The sequence below is a fragment of the Stegostoma tigrinum genome, chromosome 20, assembly GCF_030684315.1.
Source record: "Stegostoma tigrinum isolate sSteTig4 chromosome 20, sSteTig4.hap1, whole genome shotgun sequence".
In the NCBI taxonomy this organism is placed as follows: domain Eukaryota; kingdom Metazoa; phylum Chordata; class Chondrichthyes; order Orectolobiformes; family Stegostomatidae; genus Stegostoma; species Stegostoma tigrinum.
This window is the reverse complement of record NC_081373.1, coordinates 45,034,299-45,054,454: the sequence shown is the minus strand read 5'-3', so window position 1 is coordinate 45,054,454 and position 20,156 is coordinate 45,034,299. Positions and strand designations below refer to the sequence as shown.

At 42.8% G+C, this 20,156-nt stretch overlaps 1 protein-coding gene across 1 annotated transcript; it reads left to right on the top strand.

The window, feature by feature from the left end:
- Window positions 1-216: 216 nt before the first annotated feature.
- LOC132210786 (interferon-induced protein with tetratricopeptide repeats 5-like) lies at window positions 217-14,160 on the top strand. Its single transcript, XM_059653141.1, has 2 exons — window positions 217-309; window positions 6,600-14,160. Exons 1-2 carry the CDS (start codon window positions 305-307, stop codon window positions 8,050-8,052), a joined length of 1,458 nt encoding a protein of 485 aa, XP_059509124.1. The 5' UTR covers window positions 217-304; the 3' UTR covers window positions 8,053-14,160.
- The last annotated feature ends 5,996 nt before the right edge of the window (window positions 14,161-20,156 follow it).

Here is a 20,156-nt window from a genome sequence, read left to right as displayed (position 1 = left end):
CAGTGAAAGGTCTGAGGAATATGGTAATAATGTGAAATGGAGTTTCGTCAACAGGTTGCGGTTGTTGTGTGTTTCTGTGTGAGTGAACAGATTTGTATCGGTAATTGGAGCCAAGGAACCTAAAATATTATACACGCCCATGTTACAGCTTCTTGCTCCCTGGAGACAAACTGGCCCAATTTTTGATTGAACAATCTCAGCTGCTAGTTTCACAATCAGAGAAGAAAGCACATCGAGCACTGTTCTCTATCAACTCACTGGTGAACGTTCTGGTGAAGCACAAATTTGCAATTTGATCAACATAATGAGGTAAAGGTCATCAAAATTCCATTTGTTTTAGACAGTTAGATAAGTACGTTATTGAAAAAGAAGCTCATTTTCAGAATTGCACTGGTATTAATGGCAAAGAGATGAAACACTTTAAGCAGGATTATTTGTTACATTGAGGTACACAGGTAAGTGTTTGCTGCTGCACTGTGACTTGTGGCTGTTGGAAGAAATAAGAGGCAAAAGACAATTTCTAGTATTGTATCAGGCAATCTTTAAAGTAAAATCAACTTTAATTTCCACTCACAAAATACAGAAAATTTAAAGATAAGTTTCAACTCCACACTATTACAATGTTGAAACGAATATTCTGTAACTGTCCTCAAGCAGATATGATGAAGCAAAACTATCTGGAGTGATGAACTAATGTAAAACAGTGAACTGTGGCTCATAGTGATGAATGGACTTAGCCTCATTCAGAGCTTTAATTCCCAAAGTAACAGAAAACAAACTTTACATTGCAGAATGCAACTGGCCATGTTTGAGGTGAATTGGGGATCCAGTGGTCAGTGAGTGAGTCCTTAGATAGTGGGATTGAAAACTTCCAGCAGTCACTACTGCCTATTGCCATCACTAAGCTGCTGCTGGTCTCTGCTCCAGTAACTGTTCAATCTCTGTGTCTCCCATCCTCTCCTCATTAGCAGGTGTTCTAAATAGTTGTAAATATTATTCGTTTGTGAAACAAACATGCTTTCAAAATACAGTTTGTTATTCCTAATTTTGTTATGTGTTTATTGGTGTTTGAGGTTAATAACAATCCATTTAAAAAAATGGACCTTTATAAATGTTTCACAATCTCAGGGCATCCCAAAGTGTTTTTCATTCAGCAAAATGGTTTTAAAGTGTACTCGCTGTTGTATTTTAATAAGCACTTATGAATCACTTATGGTTGGCAGGTGGCTCAGCAGTTAGCACTGCTATCTCACAGCACCAGGAACATGGGTTCAATTTCAGCCTCAGATGGCAGTCTGTGTGGAATTTGCACATTATCCCCATGTCTGCTTGTGCTCACTCTGGGTGCTGTGGTTTCCTCCCCTTGTCCAAGATGTGAAGTTTGAATGGATTGGCCATGCTAAATTGCCCATAGTGTCCAGGATGTGCAGACTTAAGTGGATTAGCCATGGGAGTTGCAGGGTACAAGGATAGGGTGGATCTGTGAGTGATGCACTGGGTGGTGAAGACTCGATGGACCAAATAGCCTGTTTCCACCCTGTAGGGGTTCTATGAAGCACAGTACAGATCGCACATGCCAAGTTGCACACTGTGATAATCCGTTTTGATGATGTCTGTGAAGAGCTTAACGTATCAGCCAGAGCAATGAGAAGATATCCCTTGTTTTTCTTCCACTAGCACCATAGGATACCTCACACTTACTTAAGAGGCCAGAGTGAGCCTTATTTAAAGATTTCACCCAAAGGGTGATATTCCAACCATGGGACACATCCCTCAGCATCAGCTGTGCCAACCTCAGTCACAAGTCCAGGTCTGTGGAGTGGGAACTGAGCCCATAATCTGCCAACTCAGACTTACAAACATATGAGACATGACAATGGCTAAGACTAGCTGAGAAAAGTTTGGAAATATTGCTCTGGAGAATCAGGGTGAGAACAAATAAAGAGTGTTTTGCCCAAATTATAATAAGCTGGAGGTCACCACAGAAAACAAGAAGTCTTCATATGGGTGCACAGTCAGCTGGGACACTGAAAAACACAACATCTGACTTTGTTTTCTGGGCCTCTGGGATGTTTGGTCGAAGGATCGCATTTTAGGCATTCTGAGATGATGTTGCAGAAATTACTACTCTACTTCACAGTTTCAATAAAGAGCCCGCAGAATTTCATACTCCAACAACACTGCGCGGGAGCAGAAAACTCATTTAAACTTGAGAAAAGCCAAGTGTAGTGGTTTGAAGTGAAAGGCAAAGGGTGGAAATTCACCAGGAACCGGTTGAGGAGTAGGAACGACCGGGGTGGGTGGGGGGGGGCAGCGGTGACAGGAGATGAATGCCCACATGGACATGAGGCAGGTGGAGCAGAGAATGGGCAGGGCTGGATGAAGGATGTCTACGTGGATTGAGCAGTAAGAAAGCATGAAAAAATTTACACTGAGCTAACATCTCATTCCGTCTTGTAGGAATGTCTTTTTGCCATTCATACCAAATAATTTATTTTGAAATATATTCACAGTAATTTGAGAGGAAATATGACAACTCAGTTATGTGACAATAACCTGCATTTACATAACACCTTCCACTACGATGTGGCCATCTATATGTTAGTTCATGCAACAAGCATCACAGAGAGTTACACTCTTTTTGAAATAGATATAATGGAGTTTATTAACAAATGACAATGTGCATAAAATGATACTATAGACTTGCATACACATTCTGGGCTATATGGTCACTTAGATTGTTACTATGTTCCCCACATAATTGACTTGCTGATTCTCAGAATGACCAACTTTCCTGCTCCTCTGATGCTGCCTGGCTCGCTGTGTTCCTCCTGCTCCACACTGTGTTGTCTCTGACTCCAGCATCGGCAGTTCCTGCTATCTCTCAGCAGAATGGCTGGTTGTCTGCTAACAGATTAACTGAATGACTGGACAGAGAATAAAACGCGAACCTTTGTTTTACCAAGCTGTCTTAAAGGTATACCATCTTTCGTACCTTTGTGTAGTACAGTGTCACAAGAACGTGGTCAGACAAAAACAGAGGCAAGAATTGCTACAAAGAAAAAGGTAGGAAACACTTAAAGGGTGAAAATAACTTTAGTAGAATGGATAATTTTTAAGGAGAGTTGTTTGGAATTCTGAGGTTTTGGAACTCTCAGGACTGAACTCAATAGAAGTTGTTGGAAAAGCTCAGCAGGTCTGGCAGCATCTGTGAAGAAAAAGTCAGAGTTAATGTTTCTGGTCCGGTGACCCTTCCCCAGAACCAATAGTGGATGAGATGGAGATGGACACGAGGCTAGAGTTTGGTGATTGCAGAGATCTCAGAGAATTCGAGGGCTGAAGGAGACCATAGAGGCAGGAAAGTGAGATCATGAAGGGACTTGAAGACCAGGGTCATGTTTTGCCAACTGTGATGTTTGTGGACTGGAGCCATTGGAGTTCAGACAGCCCAAATGTAATGGGTGAGAGAAACTTAGTGCATTTCATAGAGCTTTGGGAAGTGTTTGGGAAGGGAAACTGGCCGGGAAATCTTTGGGGTAATCGAGTCTGGTGTGTGAGGAGTCCAGATGAAGATGGCCTGATGCACTGGCAGATCAGGTGATGCTACAGGGATAGGTTTAGATGGTCTTTGTGATGGAGAGGGTCTGTGCTGTTCAGTACACAAAGATGTTCAAAGACAGTAGCATGATGTATGGTCACCAGCTGTTTTCAAGGGGTAGCTCGAGGGAATGGAGAATGCTGGAAAGTATGAATTTCACTTTTACTTCAAATAATGCCTTAAAATATTTAATATCATATCAACCACTGAAGCAGCTCAAGTCTGCCTTACTTTAACTCCTGAAGAATGGTGTAATGGATGGTTTTCTTACAGGTTAGAGTAAGTTTATTAAATGTGGAGCAGGATTTTATGCAGTCCTTTGGATTCTATGCACTCCTCACTCTCACAAAAAATGTCAAAGGAAGTCCACAGCAGGCCAAGCAGCATCTCAGGAGCACAAAAGCTGACATTTTGGGCCTAGACCCTTTATCAGAGGTCTCTGATGAAGGGTCCAGGCCCGAAACGTCAGCTTTTGTGCTCCTGAGATGCTGCTCGGCCTGCTGTGTTCATCCAGCTACACACTTTGTTATCTTGAATTCTCCAGCATCTGCAGTTCCCATTATCTCAAAGGAAGCCCACTCCAGATACAGGTAGCTGCGGCCCCTCATTACTATTTCTGGGAGCAGTGGAAATTATTTTCAAAATAAACTTTCTCACTGATCTCAGGAGTGAGTCCTGCCGAAGAGAACAATAGCCATTTGTCAGGCAACTCTGTTGCCCCAACGGCACCAGGGTTGAATGGTGGCCACTACTGGGATTGCAGGCCGTGCACAAAGAAGACGCCTCCGGGCCAACTTCAGGGGACCTCTCTCCCACTGCAACTATCCATCTTTGGTCCGCCTCCCCCTCTCTCCCTATTTTTTTCAGAACTCTCTCCCCATCCCTCTTTTCTGATGAAAGGTCTAGGCCCGAAACGTCAATTTTTGTGCTCCTAAGATGCTGCTTGGGCTGCTGTGTTCATCCAGCTCCATACTTTGTTATCTATAACACAGTGTGGAGTTGGAGGAACACAGCAGGCCAGGCAACACCAGAGGAGCAGGAAAGCTGATGTTTCGGGTCAGGACCCTTCTTCAGAAATGAGGAGGGGGAAGGCAGCTCTGAAATAAATAGAGTGGGAATGGTGAATGGTGTGGGGCTTGGGGAAGGTGGGTGGGATGGTGATAGTTGAGTGCAGGTAGGCAGTGGTGGGGATTGGTCAGTGAGGTGGGAGGAGAGGTTAGGTGGGAGGGAAGATGGACACATTATGTCAGGCTGTCCCCAAAGAAGAGGGAGCCTTGAGCCAGGACTGATAGTTAAAGTGCAGGTTTTGGGAGATGCTTTGAGGAGCTGGGGGTTGGGGAGGAAACATAAGAATGTAAGAAATAGGAGCATGAGTAGGCCAATCAGGTCCGGAAACTATCTGCCATTCTATAATATCATAGCTTAATTGCCCCAGGGCTAAAATCCTCTTTACTGGAAGCTCCTCATGACCCCTGATTCCTCAATATTTCAAAATTCTATTTACCATCTCTTTAAATCCTTCCAATGATGCAGCCTCCACAACTCCCTTGGATAAAGAATTCCAGACATTCGCAACTCTCTGAATGGAAACATCTTCACAACATCTGCTCTATCAAGCCCACTCGCAATCATATATATGTCAAAAAGATTATCCCTCATTCTTCTAAACTCTGATGAGAAAGGCTGAACCTGTTCAGCTGTTTTAGACAAGTCAACCCGTCATCCCAGGAATCAGCTGAGTGAATCTCTTTTGAACAGCCTTCAATACAATATATTCTTATTAAATTTAGGCACTAAAGCTGTACTCCAGGTTTAACCTCTCCAGCATTCTGTTGTGATAAGACTACCCTGTTTTTAAATCCCACCCTCTAACAGTGAATGCCAAAATTGGATTTGCCTTCTTAACTGCTTAATGCACCTGCATGGTAACTTTTGGTGTTTCATGCATAAGAACACCCAGGTCTCTCTCTGTGCTTGAATTTTTGGAGTCTGTCCCCATTTAAATATTAGTCTGCTTTTTGATTCTTCCTCCCAAAATGCTCACGCTTCCTTACATTAGAGTCATCTGTCAAGCTTTTGTCCACTCACTCAACCTACTTATATCCCATTGCAGATTCCTCATATCCTCATCATGCAATGCCCTCCCAGCTAATTCTTTTACTGACAGCAAATTTGGAAGCATGACACTGTACTCCCTGCTCCAAGTTACTAATATTAATGATAAATAATGGAGAGAAAAGGGAAGTCGGATCCTGGAAAAAATGCCTCCAATGAATCCGATAGATGAGCAAAAGAGATTCCCAGCCACAGGACCTTGGCTGACACTAGCTGATGCTGCAAAACCAGCTACACGTTGTGGTGAAGGCTTTCCCCCACTGAGATAGCTGGAGGCTGTGGAGGGAGATCAAGTGGACAGTGTGAATGCCACATGGTATATTTTATGAGCACACATAACTCATCAAAACACCCAGACACACACAAACCAGCAAGGGTGGGGAATGAATATCAATCCAACTGTGCTTTAAAATGTTGAGGATATTTTATGATGCATAATTCTTTTAGTGTTTTAAAGATAAGTTTGTATTCCACATGTTGGGTTGGAGAACAAACAGGCCAATATAAAATCTGAGATGGAGTTGCTGGAACTGACAACAGAAGGATCAAACTGTCTCAGAAATAGGATACAGAATTTAGTAATGAGGCACCAATTAATGAGAAGAACACATATTAGAAAAGACCATCAACAGATGCAGTACTTGAACCAGTGCTCCTGTTCCTGAGATACTGCTGTGCATTTGATGAAAAAACAACAGAAGGTCAGCCATGAGAAAGGGCACATGCGCAAAACCAGCCAAGGGTACCCTTCTGATTTTCTGGGCTATATTACGTGTGCTTTCATAGTCAGTAAGGTTGTGGAGGGTAGGTGTAGATAGAGGCTGGATGGAAGGGAAGTGCATAAGTTGGTATGAGATGACTTGTGATTTATTTTGTTCTCCTGCAGTGCCAGAGAGAAGGAGTCGTTCAAAGTGAATCTTGATCAGCTTCAATGTCACTTCACATGGAATCCAAAGAAAAAAAACATTGACTTGCATGATCTGAAACAAAGACTAGAAGATTCAATACAGACAAATGTGAAACCTCAAGCCAGATTGTACAACCAACTTGCTTTTATAAATTGTCTGCAAGGAAACTGTGAAAAGGCAATTCAGAATTTAAAGGAAGCTGAAAAGATTCTAAAGGAGAATTATAAAGATGAATTTGAAAAAAGAATGATCATCACCTATGGAAACTATGCCTGGGTTTATTATCACATGGAACGACTGGAAGAGGCTCAGTCCTACCTCGACAAGCTGGAGACGGTCTGTAAACTATTTCCTGAAGCCTCCCAGTTTACAGCAATGATACCCGAGGTTTATGGGGAGAAGGGTTGGTCACTGTTGAAATCTGCTGGCCAATATTATGAAGAGGCAAAGGAATGTTTTAAAAAGGCTTTGGAGAAAGATCCTGACAACATTGAGTGGAACATTGGTTATGCTACTGTTCTGTCTCGCCTGGAAGCATTTTCTGGGACCCCAGAGAGTCGAGAGCCCACTCAGTCAGTGAAACAATTTAGGCGTGTGCTGGAGCTTGACCCTGATCATACTGAAGCCATGGTGCTGTTAGCTTTAAAACTACAAGAGTTCAGTCAAGAGGAGGAAGCATTCACATTGGTGGAGAGAGCATTGCAGAAGTCCCCTGATCTCCCACATGTGCTTCGATATGCTGCCAAGTTTTACAGAAACAATGGAGATGTTGAAAAAGCTTTGAAAGTGTTGAAGACAGCAATGGAAATTACTCCAAACTCCACCTTCTTGCACCATCAAATCGGCCTGTGCTACAGAAAGAAACTAATGTCACTGCTCAAAAATCCACTCAGTAGAAATCCCCTTGATCCTGCTTTTCAACAGAAAACTGAATTGATCAAACTTTGCAAGTCTCATTTTAAAAAGGCATTTGAGCATCGGCCCTTAACCTTTATTAAGGCACAACTGGATTTTGCAGGAATATGTTCAATAAATGAAGAGTATCCTGAAGCAGAGAAGATCTACACCAATCTCCTGAAACTGAAAGATATCCGTCCCGAGAATAGGCAAGCAATATGTTTACAGGCTGGATTATTTCAACTGTATCAGAAAAGAACAGAATCAAAAGCCATCGCCCATTTTCTGGAAGGAATGAAAGTTGATTATAATTCAGTGGAAAGAAAAAAGTGCCGTGAAAATTTGGAGAGGATCGCAACAAGACGACTTCACAGGAACACACGAGATAGTCAGGCTCTGGGTGTTCTTGGCTTCCTGCATCAACTGGATGGGAAGAAACGCAAAGCCATTGAATACTTTGAAAAGGCCTTGGAATTTGATCAAGGCAATGAAGAATATCTCAGTGCTCTTTGTGAATTACGCCTTTCCATCTAGCTCAGCATTGAATTTCCCAGCTAAAACATAGCCCAAAGATGAATTAATACTCTCGAAACTATAATCAGCTATTACCTGGTATCCACTTCATAGGTTCAGTTAGATATTTTTCAATTGATCATATTATTCATGTGTCCAATTTTCAGATGGGTAATTATATTGTAATTATTCCAAATCTCGATGCTTCGTCAAGAATTTTGTCCTCACTGGCAATGAACCATTAGTTTCTGATGCCCAAGATTTTTTGTTGTGAGTAGAAGGAAACAAAATGCATTTGCATTTTTTGGGATTTGCATTAATTGATTCAATTGGACAGAGATGAAAAGAAAGAGATTTCGATCCAATTACAAACATTTCTTGAGCCTGATTTAAACTCCAGATTGGTTTCAGATGTGTGGTGAAGGAGTTTCAAAACTGACCTTTCGCTGCTGATGTCTGTCTGAGAGTATTTTAAATTCCAAACTGCTGGCAAGCAATGTTCAGGTTGGTGTTTTGCAGGAGATTCTGCATGGGATGCAAAAGGAATATATGGACAACCAGTGTGTGGAAGTCCCCAAGTTATCATTTTGCTGCCCGGTGGGGAAATTTATGTCCAAAGTAAAGTTAACATTTTTCTTTGTTTCTCTCCAGAGTTCCCTCGTGGACTCTACCAAAAGCTGCCCCAGAAAACCACTTGGTAGACCTTCCACAAATTCCTTTCGTTGGAATCCATGAACAACCCGGTTTTCGCTGACCACCTGTACATCGAGTACCCCTTGATTGTTAGAATAGTGCCCTCCTGACATGCTTCTTCTATCTCCCAATTTATTTTATTCCCAAACTCTGACTATTGCTAGGTGGCCTGAACATAACACCCATCAGCATCCTTTTTCCCTTTGCGGTTCCCCTGCTGTACCCACACGGATTCTATACCTTCCGACTCTATATCACTCCTTGCTCTCGATTTAATTTCATTTCTTACTGAAAAGGCAACCCCATCTGCTCTGCCCATCAGCGTGTTCTTTCAAGAGAGCCGAGATCTTTGAATGTTTCATTTCCAGCCCTGATCCCCTTAGAGCCACATTTCTGTGATACCCACAGCATCGTTCTATTTTCAACTTGCATTACAAGCTCATTTACAATGTTTTGTGTGCTGTGTGCAGTTGAGTAGAACACTCTCAATCCTGCAATGACTGCCCCATTATCATAATTGTCCCTTTGAATTGTTGCTTGAAGTTAGATTCCTGACCTTTTCCATGCTTTGGCCTAGTACTTATTCCGGAAACTTTAATAGCCTCTGCTGAACCATTACCCTTTAACTTTTACCATAATTTTCCAAGCAACAGAGCCCAACCCCCCACTACTTAATATAAAATCCTATCCACAGCCCTGGATGTGCACGGTGAAAGAATTCTGGGCCCAGCATGGTTCACAGCCCAGCCCATCGATAGAACTCCCTCCTTCTCCAGGACTGGGGCCAATGTTCAATGAATTCAAACCTGTCTCTCCCACACCAATCACGTGTTTATCTCTTTGTATTGTTGACCCTGTGCCAATTTGCTCGTGGCTCAGAGCTTGTTAACTTTTCGGTTCTGCTTTTTAATTTCACCCCTAGCTACTCATATTCCCTCAGCAGAACCTCTTTCATCTTTCCACCTATGTCGTTGGTACCTACATGGGACATGACAATGGGATCTATCGCATCCCACTTCAAGTTTCTCTGCAGAGGAGATATCCTGAACGGGCAATCCTATCCTGTCAGGCAATACAACATCTGGCACTGTTGATAACACAGTGTGGAGCTGGAGGAACATATCAGGCAACGCAGCGTCAGAGAGACAGGAAGGTTGAGGTTTCGGGTCAGGACCCTTCTTTCCTGTTCCTCTCATGCTGCCTGGCCTGCTGTGTTATAGTGTGTTATCTCTGATTCCAACATCGGCACTTCTTACTATCTATGGGACTGTTGATCCTGTTTATTCATAGAACATAGAACATTGAACAATACAGCACAGAACAGGCCCTTCAGCCCTTGATGTTGCGCCGATCTGTGAATTAATCTAAGCCCATCCCCCTAAACAATCCCATCATTATCCATATGCTTATCCAAGGACTGTTTAAATGTCCCTAATGTGGCCGAGTTAGCTACATTGGCAGGCAGGGCATTCTACACCTTTACCATTCTCTGAGTAAAGAATCTGTCTTAAATCTATCACCCCTCAATTTGCAGCTATGCCCCCTCGTACAAGCCGGCGTCATCAGCCTCGGAAAAAGACTCTCAATGACCACCCTATCTAATCCTCTGATCATCTTCTATTTCTCTATTAAATCACCTGTCAGCCTTCTTCCCTCCAATGAGAAAAGTCCCAAGTCCCTCAGCCTCTCTTCATAAGACCTTTGCTCCATACCAGGCAACATCCTGGTAAATTTCCTCTGTACCTTTTCCAATGCTTCCACATCCTTCCTGTAATGGGGCGACCAGAACTGCACGCAATATTCCAAATGAGGCCACACTAGTGTTTTGTACAGTTGCAGCATGACATCACAGCTCCAGAACTCAATCCCTCTACCAATAAAACCTAACACACCGTAAGCTTTCTTAACAGCACTATCAAACTGGGTGACTTCTTTCAGGGATCTATGTACATGGACACCAAGATCCCTCCGCACATCCACGTTACCAAGAGTCTTTCCATTGACCCAGTATTCTGCCTTCCTATTATTCTTCCCAAACTGAATCACATCACATTTATCTGCATTGAACTCCATTTGCCACCTTCCAGCCCAATTCTGCAGTTTGTCCAAGTCTCCCTGCAACCTGCAACATTCTTCCACACTGTCCACCACTCCATCAACTTTAGTGTCATCTGCAAACTTACTAACCCATCCACCTATTCCTGCGTCCAAGTCATTTTTAAAAATGACAAACAACAGTGGCCCCAAAACAGATCAATGAGGCACACCACTAGTAACCGGACTCCAGGCTGAATATTTTCCATCAACCACCACTCATTGCCTTCTGACAGAAAGCCAGTTTCAAATCCAAACTGCTAAATCTCCATCAATCCCATGCCTCCGCATTTTCTCCAACAGCCTACCATGTGGAACCTTATCAAAGGCTGTACTGAAGTCCACGTACACCATGTCAACTGCCCTACTTTTGTTTACATGCTTGGTCACCTTCTCAAAAAACTCAATGAGGTTTGTGAGACACGACCTGCCCTTGAATCCATGCTGACTATCTCCAATCAAATTGTTGCTTGCTAGATGATTATAAATCCTATCTCTTTTAATCCTTTCCAAAACTTTTCCTACAACAGATGTAAGGCTCCCTGACTGTACTATCCCTGATTAGAACTGCATTTCTCTTCTCTCCACAATTGAATGTTTCCCTGTACCATGGTGCTAAGATCAGTTTGCTCATCCTCCTTACACCACTCTCATCCGTGCAGGGAGCAAGAAGTCAAACCTGTTAGACAAGCTCAAGGGCTAAGGCTCCTTCAGCACCGCACCCTGGTTCATTCTACCTGCCTCGCTTGTAGTCACTCTCCTGTGCCCATTCACTGACCAATTTCAAGGGAGTTAATCTAAAAGATGTGACTGCCTCCTGAAACACGGCACCCAGGCGACTCTCCCCCTCCTTGCAATGTCACAGTGTTTGAAGCTCAGACTCCAGCGCATCAACTCTGGGCCACAGTTCCCCAAACAACCAACACTTGCTACAGATATTGTTACTAAGGTTTTGGAGATGATTTGTAGCTCGGTTTGTGGATGTTGTGGTTAGTTCGGCCGCTGAGCTGGTTCATTGCTGTTCCGCAGACATTTTGTTTCCCTGCTGAGTAACATCATCAGTGCAGCCTCCGCTGAAGCGCAATTGTGTTTTCTTGCCTTACATCAGGAACACATTGAAACTAACCACAAGACTCCTATGACCGATGGGCATCAGAGTAGCACACAAACAGACATCAACCCTACAACAACTGCTCACCCGAAACAAAGACTCACAACCCACTCTGGACAGGACCAATGCCATATACAAGATTCCCTGCAGAGACTGTGACAAACACTACATTGGACAAACAGTTAGGAAATTAAATACAAGAGTACATGAACATCAACTGGCTACAAAAAGACATGACCATAGAACATAGAACATCGAACAATACAGCACAGAACAGGCCCTTCGGCCCTCGATGTTGTGCCAACCTGCGAACAAATCTAAGCCCATCCCCCTACACTATCCCATCATCATCCAGATGCTTATCCAAGGACTGTTTCAATGCCCCTAATGTGGCTGAGTTAACTACATGGTATGCAGGCTCACTTATCTCTATCCACATGGATAAGGAGAAATACCAATTCGATTGGGACAACTCCAAGATCCTGGGATGAGAAAAGCAGAGACAGGTATGGGAGTTCCTAGGAACCTGGTACTCCATGAAGAAAGCCATCAATAAACACATAGAACTCAACCCCATTTGTACTCCATTGCGAAGGAAATTCAGAAGTGAGGTAATCCACCCCACGGACTCCAGAGTTTAAAAACGTTTCGGGAAAACACAACGGCGCTTCATCAGAGGCTGCACTGAGGATGTTACCCGGCAGGGTAATGAAACATTTGTGGAACAACAACGATCCAGCTCAGTGAACCAACCAACTAAAAGATGTGGTTACTACGAACCACAATGAAGGTCACCAGCTCCAACGTCATGCAGTTACAATACATCACCTGGCCCTGCGTAGTGGCGGATTAGCAATGATATCTTCAAATCAGATCCTTAAGGGTTTATTATTGAAGGTTGATCAGACATGACAATGAGCAACTGAAGACAAGTGGAGAGTTAGTGGTCGTTTTGGTTGTTGGAGAACTATGTGACATGACCATTCAGAGGATGGTTGTCTGGGAAAGTAGTGAAAGCACACAGAACAGTATCAATATCAGGGACTCTGCAGCACTCAATGTCCCTCAGACCGAGATTGCAAACGGTGCCAGGAAACCCGAGTTCTCCACACTATCCATTCTAAAGTGGGGTCACCAAAGGGCAGAAGGCAACAAGACTTCAAGTTCTGAGGAAAGGTCAGCAGACCCGAAACGTTAACTCTGTCTTTCCCTTCATCGATCCTGTCCCATCTGCTGAGTTTTTCCAGCAACTTTGTTTTTGTTCCTGATTTACAGCATCTGCAGTTCTTTCATTTTTTATGTTTTTGTTTAAACAATGAGACTCGTTGTTCAATATCTTGAATATGCCTAAGATAGCTATTCCTCATGACTCACTTTACCTTTAATGGCCAGAATAATGAACAAATCAACGGGTTACCTGTGGGGTCACCATCTCTAGCAGAAGAACTGATGCAGAGACTTGAACACATGGCCCTTTTGCAGATCCAACCCAAACTATGGATCCGATACATGGGCAACACTTCCGTCATCATCAAAAGAATTAAACCAAAAGAATTACACCAACTTATAACACCATTTTCACCGGCATCAAATTCAAGAGAAGAAGAAAAGAACAAACAACTGCCACCCATGGACGTGATGATAGAACGCAGGGCCAACAGGGAATGGAATTTCTGGCCAAATTATACACTGAGGCCATACACACGGATCAAGTCCTAAATTTCAACAGTAACCACCCTAATACCCATAAATGGAGTTGCATGAAAGCACTGTTCAAACGAGCCACAACACAGGAATTTCTAGAGGTTTGGTTCTCCACCAAGAAGGCCATCAATAAACACATAGAATTAGCCTCCAGATACATACCACTACAAAGAAAAACCAGAAATGAGGTAATCACCTCCAATGGACCCCAGAGCTTAAAAACCAGGCGGGAAATCTCAATGGCGCTTCGTTGGAATCTGCACTGATGTTGTTACCGAGCAGGGTAATGGAACGTTTGCAAACTGATGAACCAGCTCGATGAGCCAACCAACCACAGCATCCACAACCCGAGTGACAGATCTACTCGACAACATTACGTCTAAGATAGTTTAATAGATCCACTCATTAGTTTGCGTATATTTCTAATCTACCTAAGGTAGATTGCACATCATTAATGTATCTTTAAAACTTAGTATATATTTGTTGCTTAATATATCTATATATTTACTGAAAAACGTGTGCTTTATTCATATTTATACACATATAGATTACAAATAAAAGTGTTAATTTGGATCATCTAACCCATAGAGATTATATTGTGACATCCCACTGAATTCAATGTTGAACCATAACACCTTGCAACTCAATTTTATTTACTTAGTACTTAATTTGACTTTTAAGTTTCGAACTGGTCTTTTAGTTTGCAATCTGTAAAAATTTCTTCCATTTACCTTCAATCTGAACGTAACCTATGATAGTCCAATTATTTCCTGTGTTCTTACTCTTTCTTTTTGGCTGTCCCCCACAACAATGATCTTGGGGTTCAATTTATCTTCTAAAAAGACCTTACAAAGTACAAAATAAAACTGTTGCACTCTCTACTGAAATCCCTAGCAGATTCCACGTAACCAGAAATATACCGTGCACAGCTTACTGGCCATTACTGCTACCTGTGTACAAGTGTTCTCCCTGTGGCTCAGTGGTTAGCACTGCTGCCTCACAGCACTGGGTTTGATTTCACTCTTGTCTTTTTGGAGTTTGCACATTGTCCCCCTGTCTACATGGGTTTCTTTCAGGTGCTCTGATTCCCAAGGATGTGCAAGTTAGGTGGATTGGCCATGCTAAATTGCACATAGTGTCCAGGGATGTGTAGTTGAGGTGAGTTAACCACGGGAAATGCAGGGTTACAGTGTTACGGTAGGTCTTGGTGGGATGCTCTTCAGAGGGTTGGTGTGAATCAATGGGCCAAATAGGCTGCAACCAGGCTGTAGGATTCTATGATTCTGCATTACATTTCTTGCCCAAAATGTTAAATCTGTGCTCTCCTCAGCCCTCATTGTATCATCACATGGGAACAGCATAACTTTATCTACCTTATTGAAACCTGTCACAAGCTTATATACCTCTATCAAAGAGCTCCTGAATCTCCTTTGCTGTAAGTAAAATTACCTCAATTTCTGCAACCTGATTTACTCCAACAAAAGACTATTTTATAAATTCCGAAGACAACATTAAGGAATGGACTGCAAAGGATCAGGCTCCGGGCTCATTGCCATTTGCATGATGGGAAAGGCTGGGGGGCAGGGGAATGTTTTAGAAGGGTCCACTCCCTTCATGCACAGGACATTGGGAGGTGTCAGTACTCGCTGGGTGGGTGGTGTGGTTCCAGGCCAGTTCCAGGTATTGAGCAGCTTCGAATTTCCAAACCCAGGATGGATACGCTGAGGTCAGTTTATTATTGGACAGCTATTGAAGCGTCTCATGTTGATGGATGCCAATGAAAGGCCTGAGGAATATGGTCGTCATGTGAAATGGAGTTTCATCAACAGGTTGTGCTTGTTGTGTGTTTCTGTGTGAGTGAACAGATCTGTGTGGGTAATTGAAGCCAAGGAACCTATAATATTATACATGCCCATGTTCCAGCACCTCGCTCCCTGGAGACAAACTTTTGAAGTTACTTTGACTAAATGGTTTCAGTTTACACTTTCACAGCCAGGGAACAAAACATCTAGAAACTATGACACGTCAAGTGTTACTTTTAATTCCCTGACCAGCGGAGGTTTTGCTGCTGCAGGGATTTGATATTTGATCAACATAATGAGATAAATGTCATTGAAATTCTATCTGCTTTAGGCAGGTAGACACATAGATGATTGAACCGGGAGCTTGCTTTTGTGAATATTTTGGTCTAAATTACAAAGGAGCTGAAACCCCTCAAGCCGGAACAAACACAGAAGTTGCTGGAAAAGCTCAGCAGGTCTGACAGCATCTGTGAAGAAAAGATCAGAGTTAATGTTTCGGGGCCGGTGACCCTTCCTCAGAACGATCTTCCTCCAGGCACTGGCCTGGTGACTGTCAGACGAACTGTGAGACATAAGATTGATCTCTTTATAACATTTTGTCAGGTAATCCTTAAATACAAATCAACCTTAATTTCCGCTCAGACTTTGCAGATAATACACAGTTAGGCTTCAACTTTAAACTATCATAACGTTGAATCAAATGTTCTATAATTATCATCAAGCAGATATGATCAATCAATCCCAATACCAAATCCCTGACCCTCATTGTTTTAGTTTTATCCCCAAATCTGCCACTTTGTTCAGTTCCAAGATGGTGAACCCTACAATGGAATAGCATAGTGTACCTGCTATTAATTTCTACAGAACTACAACTCCTCAGTGCAGATTCTCCAGGAATTTTTCTGCCTTCTCCTCACCCTGTATGCCTCTCTGTAAATATTGGGTGTTTGAGGAGTCTAAAAAGGAGCATGGTTTAACAAGATATTTCAGGGCACTGGGATTATTGAAAGTCCTTGCGTTGCAATGAAAGGGTTCAACATAATGAGACTGAGGATTAAGGCAGCTGCGGAAGGGAGATGCAGGAAGGACGTTGCAAGAAGAGATTGAGGAAAGAAAGGCTGATCGTGGAATGGGGGTCAGGAGATTCCAGTCTGAGCAGGAAAGCGACCGGACATCCGGAATGAATTGTTTCTGAACATCTTGAACATTTGTATCATTTGGAAGACCGCAATTAAATCACTCTTTCAGAAGTGAAGTGAACTCAAACCAAGTTAATGCAACCTGACCAGTTGATTTAATCTTTCAGGTGCTGGTATGCTTCTCATAAACCCTGAACTGTAACCCCTCTGAATCCAATATAACTTTCCTAGGTCTTACACTAATGTCAACGTATTAACTTGAGTGATTCTTCATGTTGAACAATGAGGCATCAGTAGAATGTTTGGGGCATACGTAACAATAAACTTGTGTTGGAGATAGGAAGGGAGTAAATAGTTTTTATTTTATTCTGATCCCAGCTGATAGTATTACAACTCAAAATCCAGAACGAAACCTAACTTGATAGACCACAACTTTTATTCTTCTGTTTCTGATGGAGGTCAGTCACTGAAAACATTCTCAAGATGGTCAGTGTGCTTTTAACAAAAGCAAATAGAAGTTTTCTGTACAAAGGTAAAATACACAAACGACATTACACTGTGTAAACTTCAGTGGAATGAATTCATTACAAAAATCAGAAAGAAAGATTCTTGTCTTTTAGCTCAGCAATAACCTTCCAGACTTGCATACCTCATTGGACGTTTCATATCCATAATAAAGTGTCTCACTCAATTGGCCGAGATAGATTTGGTTTCATTTTGACAAATTTCTGCTGTGCATCCATTCAATGCTATTTTCTTTAGTACGTGCCTTCCTCTGTGACAAAATAAGTATGTAACTCAGGTTAAAATATCCAATTTCTGTTTCATATTAAGCACCAAAATGTTCATTTCAAGTTCAGTCATTTCTACTGAAGCCTATATAAAGCTGTGAGAATCCAACCGTTGCTATTTCGCTAGCCTCCTCAATCTAACTACACTCATTCATAGGTAGGCAAACATGACAGCAGTCACTCGTATTCCACAGAATCATAGAAACCCTACAATGTGGAAGCAGGGCATTCAGTCCATCAAGGACACACAGACTATCGGCAGAACATCCCACCCAGATCCAGCACACTACCTTCTCCCCGTAACCCTACTTTTACCATGGCTAACCTACCTAGCCTGCATATTCCTGGACGCTATGGGCAATTTAGCATGACCAACCCACCTAATCTGCACATCTTCGGACTGTGGGAGGAAATGGGAGCACCTAGCGTAAACCCACGCAGACATGGGGAGAATGTGCAAACTCCACACAGAGAGTCGCCCGAGAATGGAACGGAACCCATGTCTCTGGTGCGATGAGGCATCTGTACTGACCACTGAGACACTGCACCAACCCTCAGATTGTGAAAGTCTGTAGATCATGCCGACAGTTTTCTGGAGGAAGTTGGAAGTAACGATATCAGGATGGTGACTGCCTCTGGTACCATGTGCCAACCTGATTCATTAGTAAAAAGCTGCAGAGGTCAGCAATGACTAACTGAGAATTTTTCCGTCTCCTCAGGAAACTGCTGCTCAGTGCCATGTCCAGAAAGCTGATCCATCAACATGTCTAGGGGCTACCTCTTCAAACCAGCTAAACGTCTGTCTTTCGAGATAATGGGAACCGCAGATGCTAGAGATTCCAAGATAACAAAGTGTGGGGCTGGATGAACACAGCAGGTCCAGCAGCATCTTAGGAGCACAAAAGCTGACGTTTCAAAAAACCTTTTTTCTGATGAAGGGTCTAGGCCTGTAACGTCAGCTTTTGTGCTCCTAAGATGTTGTTTGGCCTGCTGTGTTCATCCGGCCCCACACTTTGTTATCTAAACGTCTTTGACTTCTCTGTCCTGTTTAGTGACATGTAGCTGAGGAGAAGGCATCTCCCGCTCCTGTCATTTCTGACACTGCTATTACTATTCTCCTTGTTGGTCATCAGAGGACCAGTATAAACCTGCTTAAACTGTTTGCCTTCTTCAGTGAAGGGAGATAGCACATCAGTGCAGATCAAAGAGAGAAATACCCAACAGCGGAAGAATTGTCAACAAACTGTTGGACATCACCTGATGATTAGTGAAAGCAAACTCCCAGCACGAGTCCTGTTGTACATAATGTGTTGCACAGGCAAGTGTACATCTTCAGCAAAGAGGCAATTGTCTTGAATCAGTATTTGGGGTCTTTATAACACAATAGGTTCAACGCCCTGTCAATCTTCACTATATTCTTGCTTTATTGACCCTAGGATTCTTCCACAGATTGGGAAACCCAGGAACAGGTACTTATAGCCATGATGCCTGATTAACTCTGCAGGCAGCTATTCTTTAGCATAGTTTAATAATTCATCTGCCTATCTCAATGGGTTATCGCACACCTTTCCAGGAAAGCAAGTCTCTGGCAACTTCTCAACCTGTTGGCATGCTGTTTGTCTCCTGCACACACTGATTATCCCAAGGTCAGTCAGGCCAAAACTTTGTCTTTGGAGTCCCCTTACCCGGACTCACCATGAGGAACTCTCATATCAGCTTGAGGCAATTCTTAGAGAGAGCCTGCTGAGATTCTGCCCTAAGACCAAGGAAGCTCAGTGGAACACTTTACTCATGAGAGAATCCAAAATGTTTTTGCTGCAATCAATGGTGTGCCAATGAGAAATATCTCAGCTGCATCTAACACTCAATGAGAATAGTATTATATGTGCAAATTGCTATACATCTTGTGGTAGAGCTCATATTTAGAATTGACATTTCAGGTGGGATGAATGAGGCAAGTTGGCTACACCGGGTTCAGCATTAGTATCCTGGTGGTTTTCATGCTTTCTCTTTGGGATTAAGGATCCTATCAGGCGAGCATTTCCAAGGATATTCTCAGTTGTCGTTTGTGTGGGTAAGAACAGTCCTGTTTTATCCTTGATTTCAATTTGTTGGCAACTCTGTTGTTAATGCTCCAACTCTCTGTCCCTCCTCCCTTTCCTTTGTGCTGGTGCCCAGTTCGGACTAATTCCCAGTTTTGGTTCTGGTTGGGACGGTTAATGGACCAAATGGCTTCTTTCTGCACTGTAACCTTCTAAATGAATCTCTAACTGCTTTATTAATTTGGTGGGCCATTTAAGCATCATGTTTGAATTATCCGTGGCCTTAGAATTGATTTTATAAGGAAGAGTTGGCTCTCTTAAAGTTTGACTTGATGGGCTGGATTTTGTGTTCTCTCATTGTGGGCTTTTAATTAGGGGCAGGGTTGGGCATGTAAAATAGGATGTGGGAGGTGAGGGGCAACACCCCCACCTTCTTCAGCCCCTGAGCAGTTCCCCATGAGACTATAAGTGGGTATGTGCCAAAATGGGCAGGATGCCCCCTATTTGTAAATAAATAATCAAGGATCAATTCACCTTGTTACCAAGCCAATTGAGTCCAATAATACATTGCTTGCACCACAAAAATGGTTGGCATGAGGAGGCAGGCAGAAGGAGGCAGTCCATTTCTTTATTACAGACTGTTTAAGTGGCCAGAAGGAAAGGGGTCACATTAGTCAAGGAGGTACATCAGGACCACAAACACAAGATGTCACACCCCACTTCATTCCAACTGATAGCTCTCAAAAGGG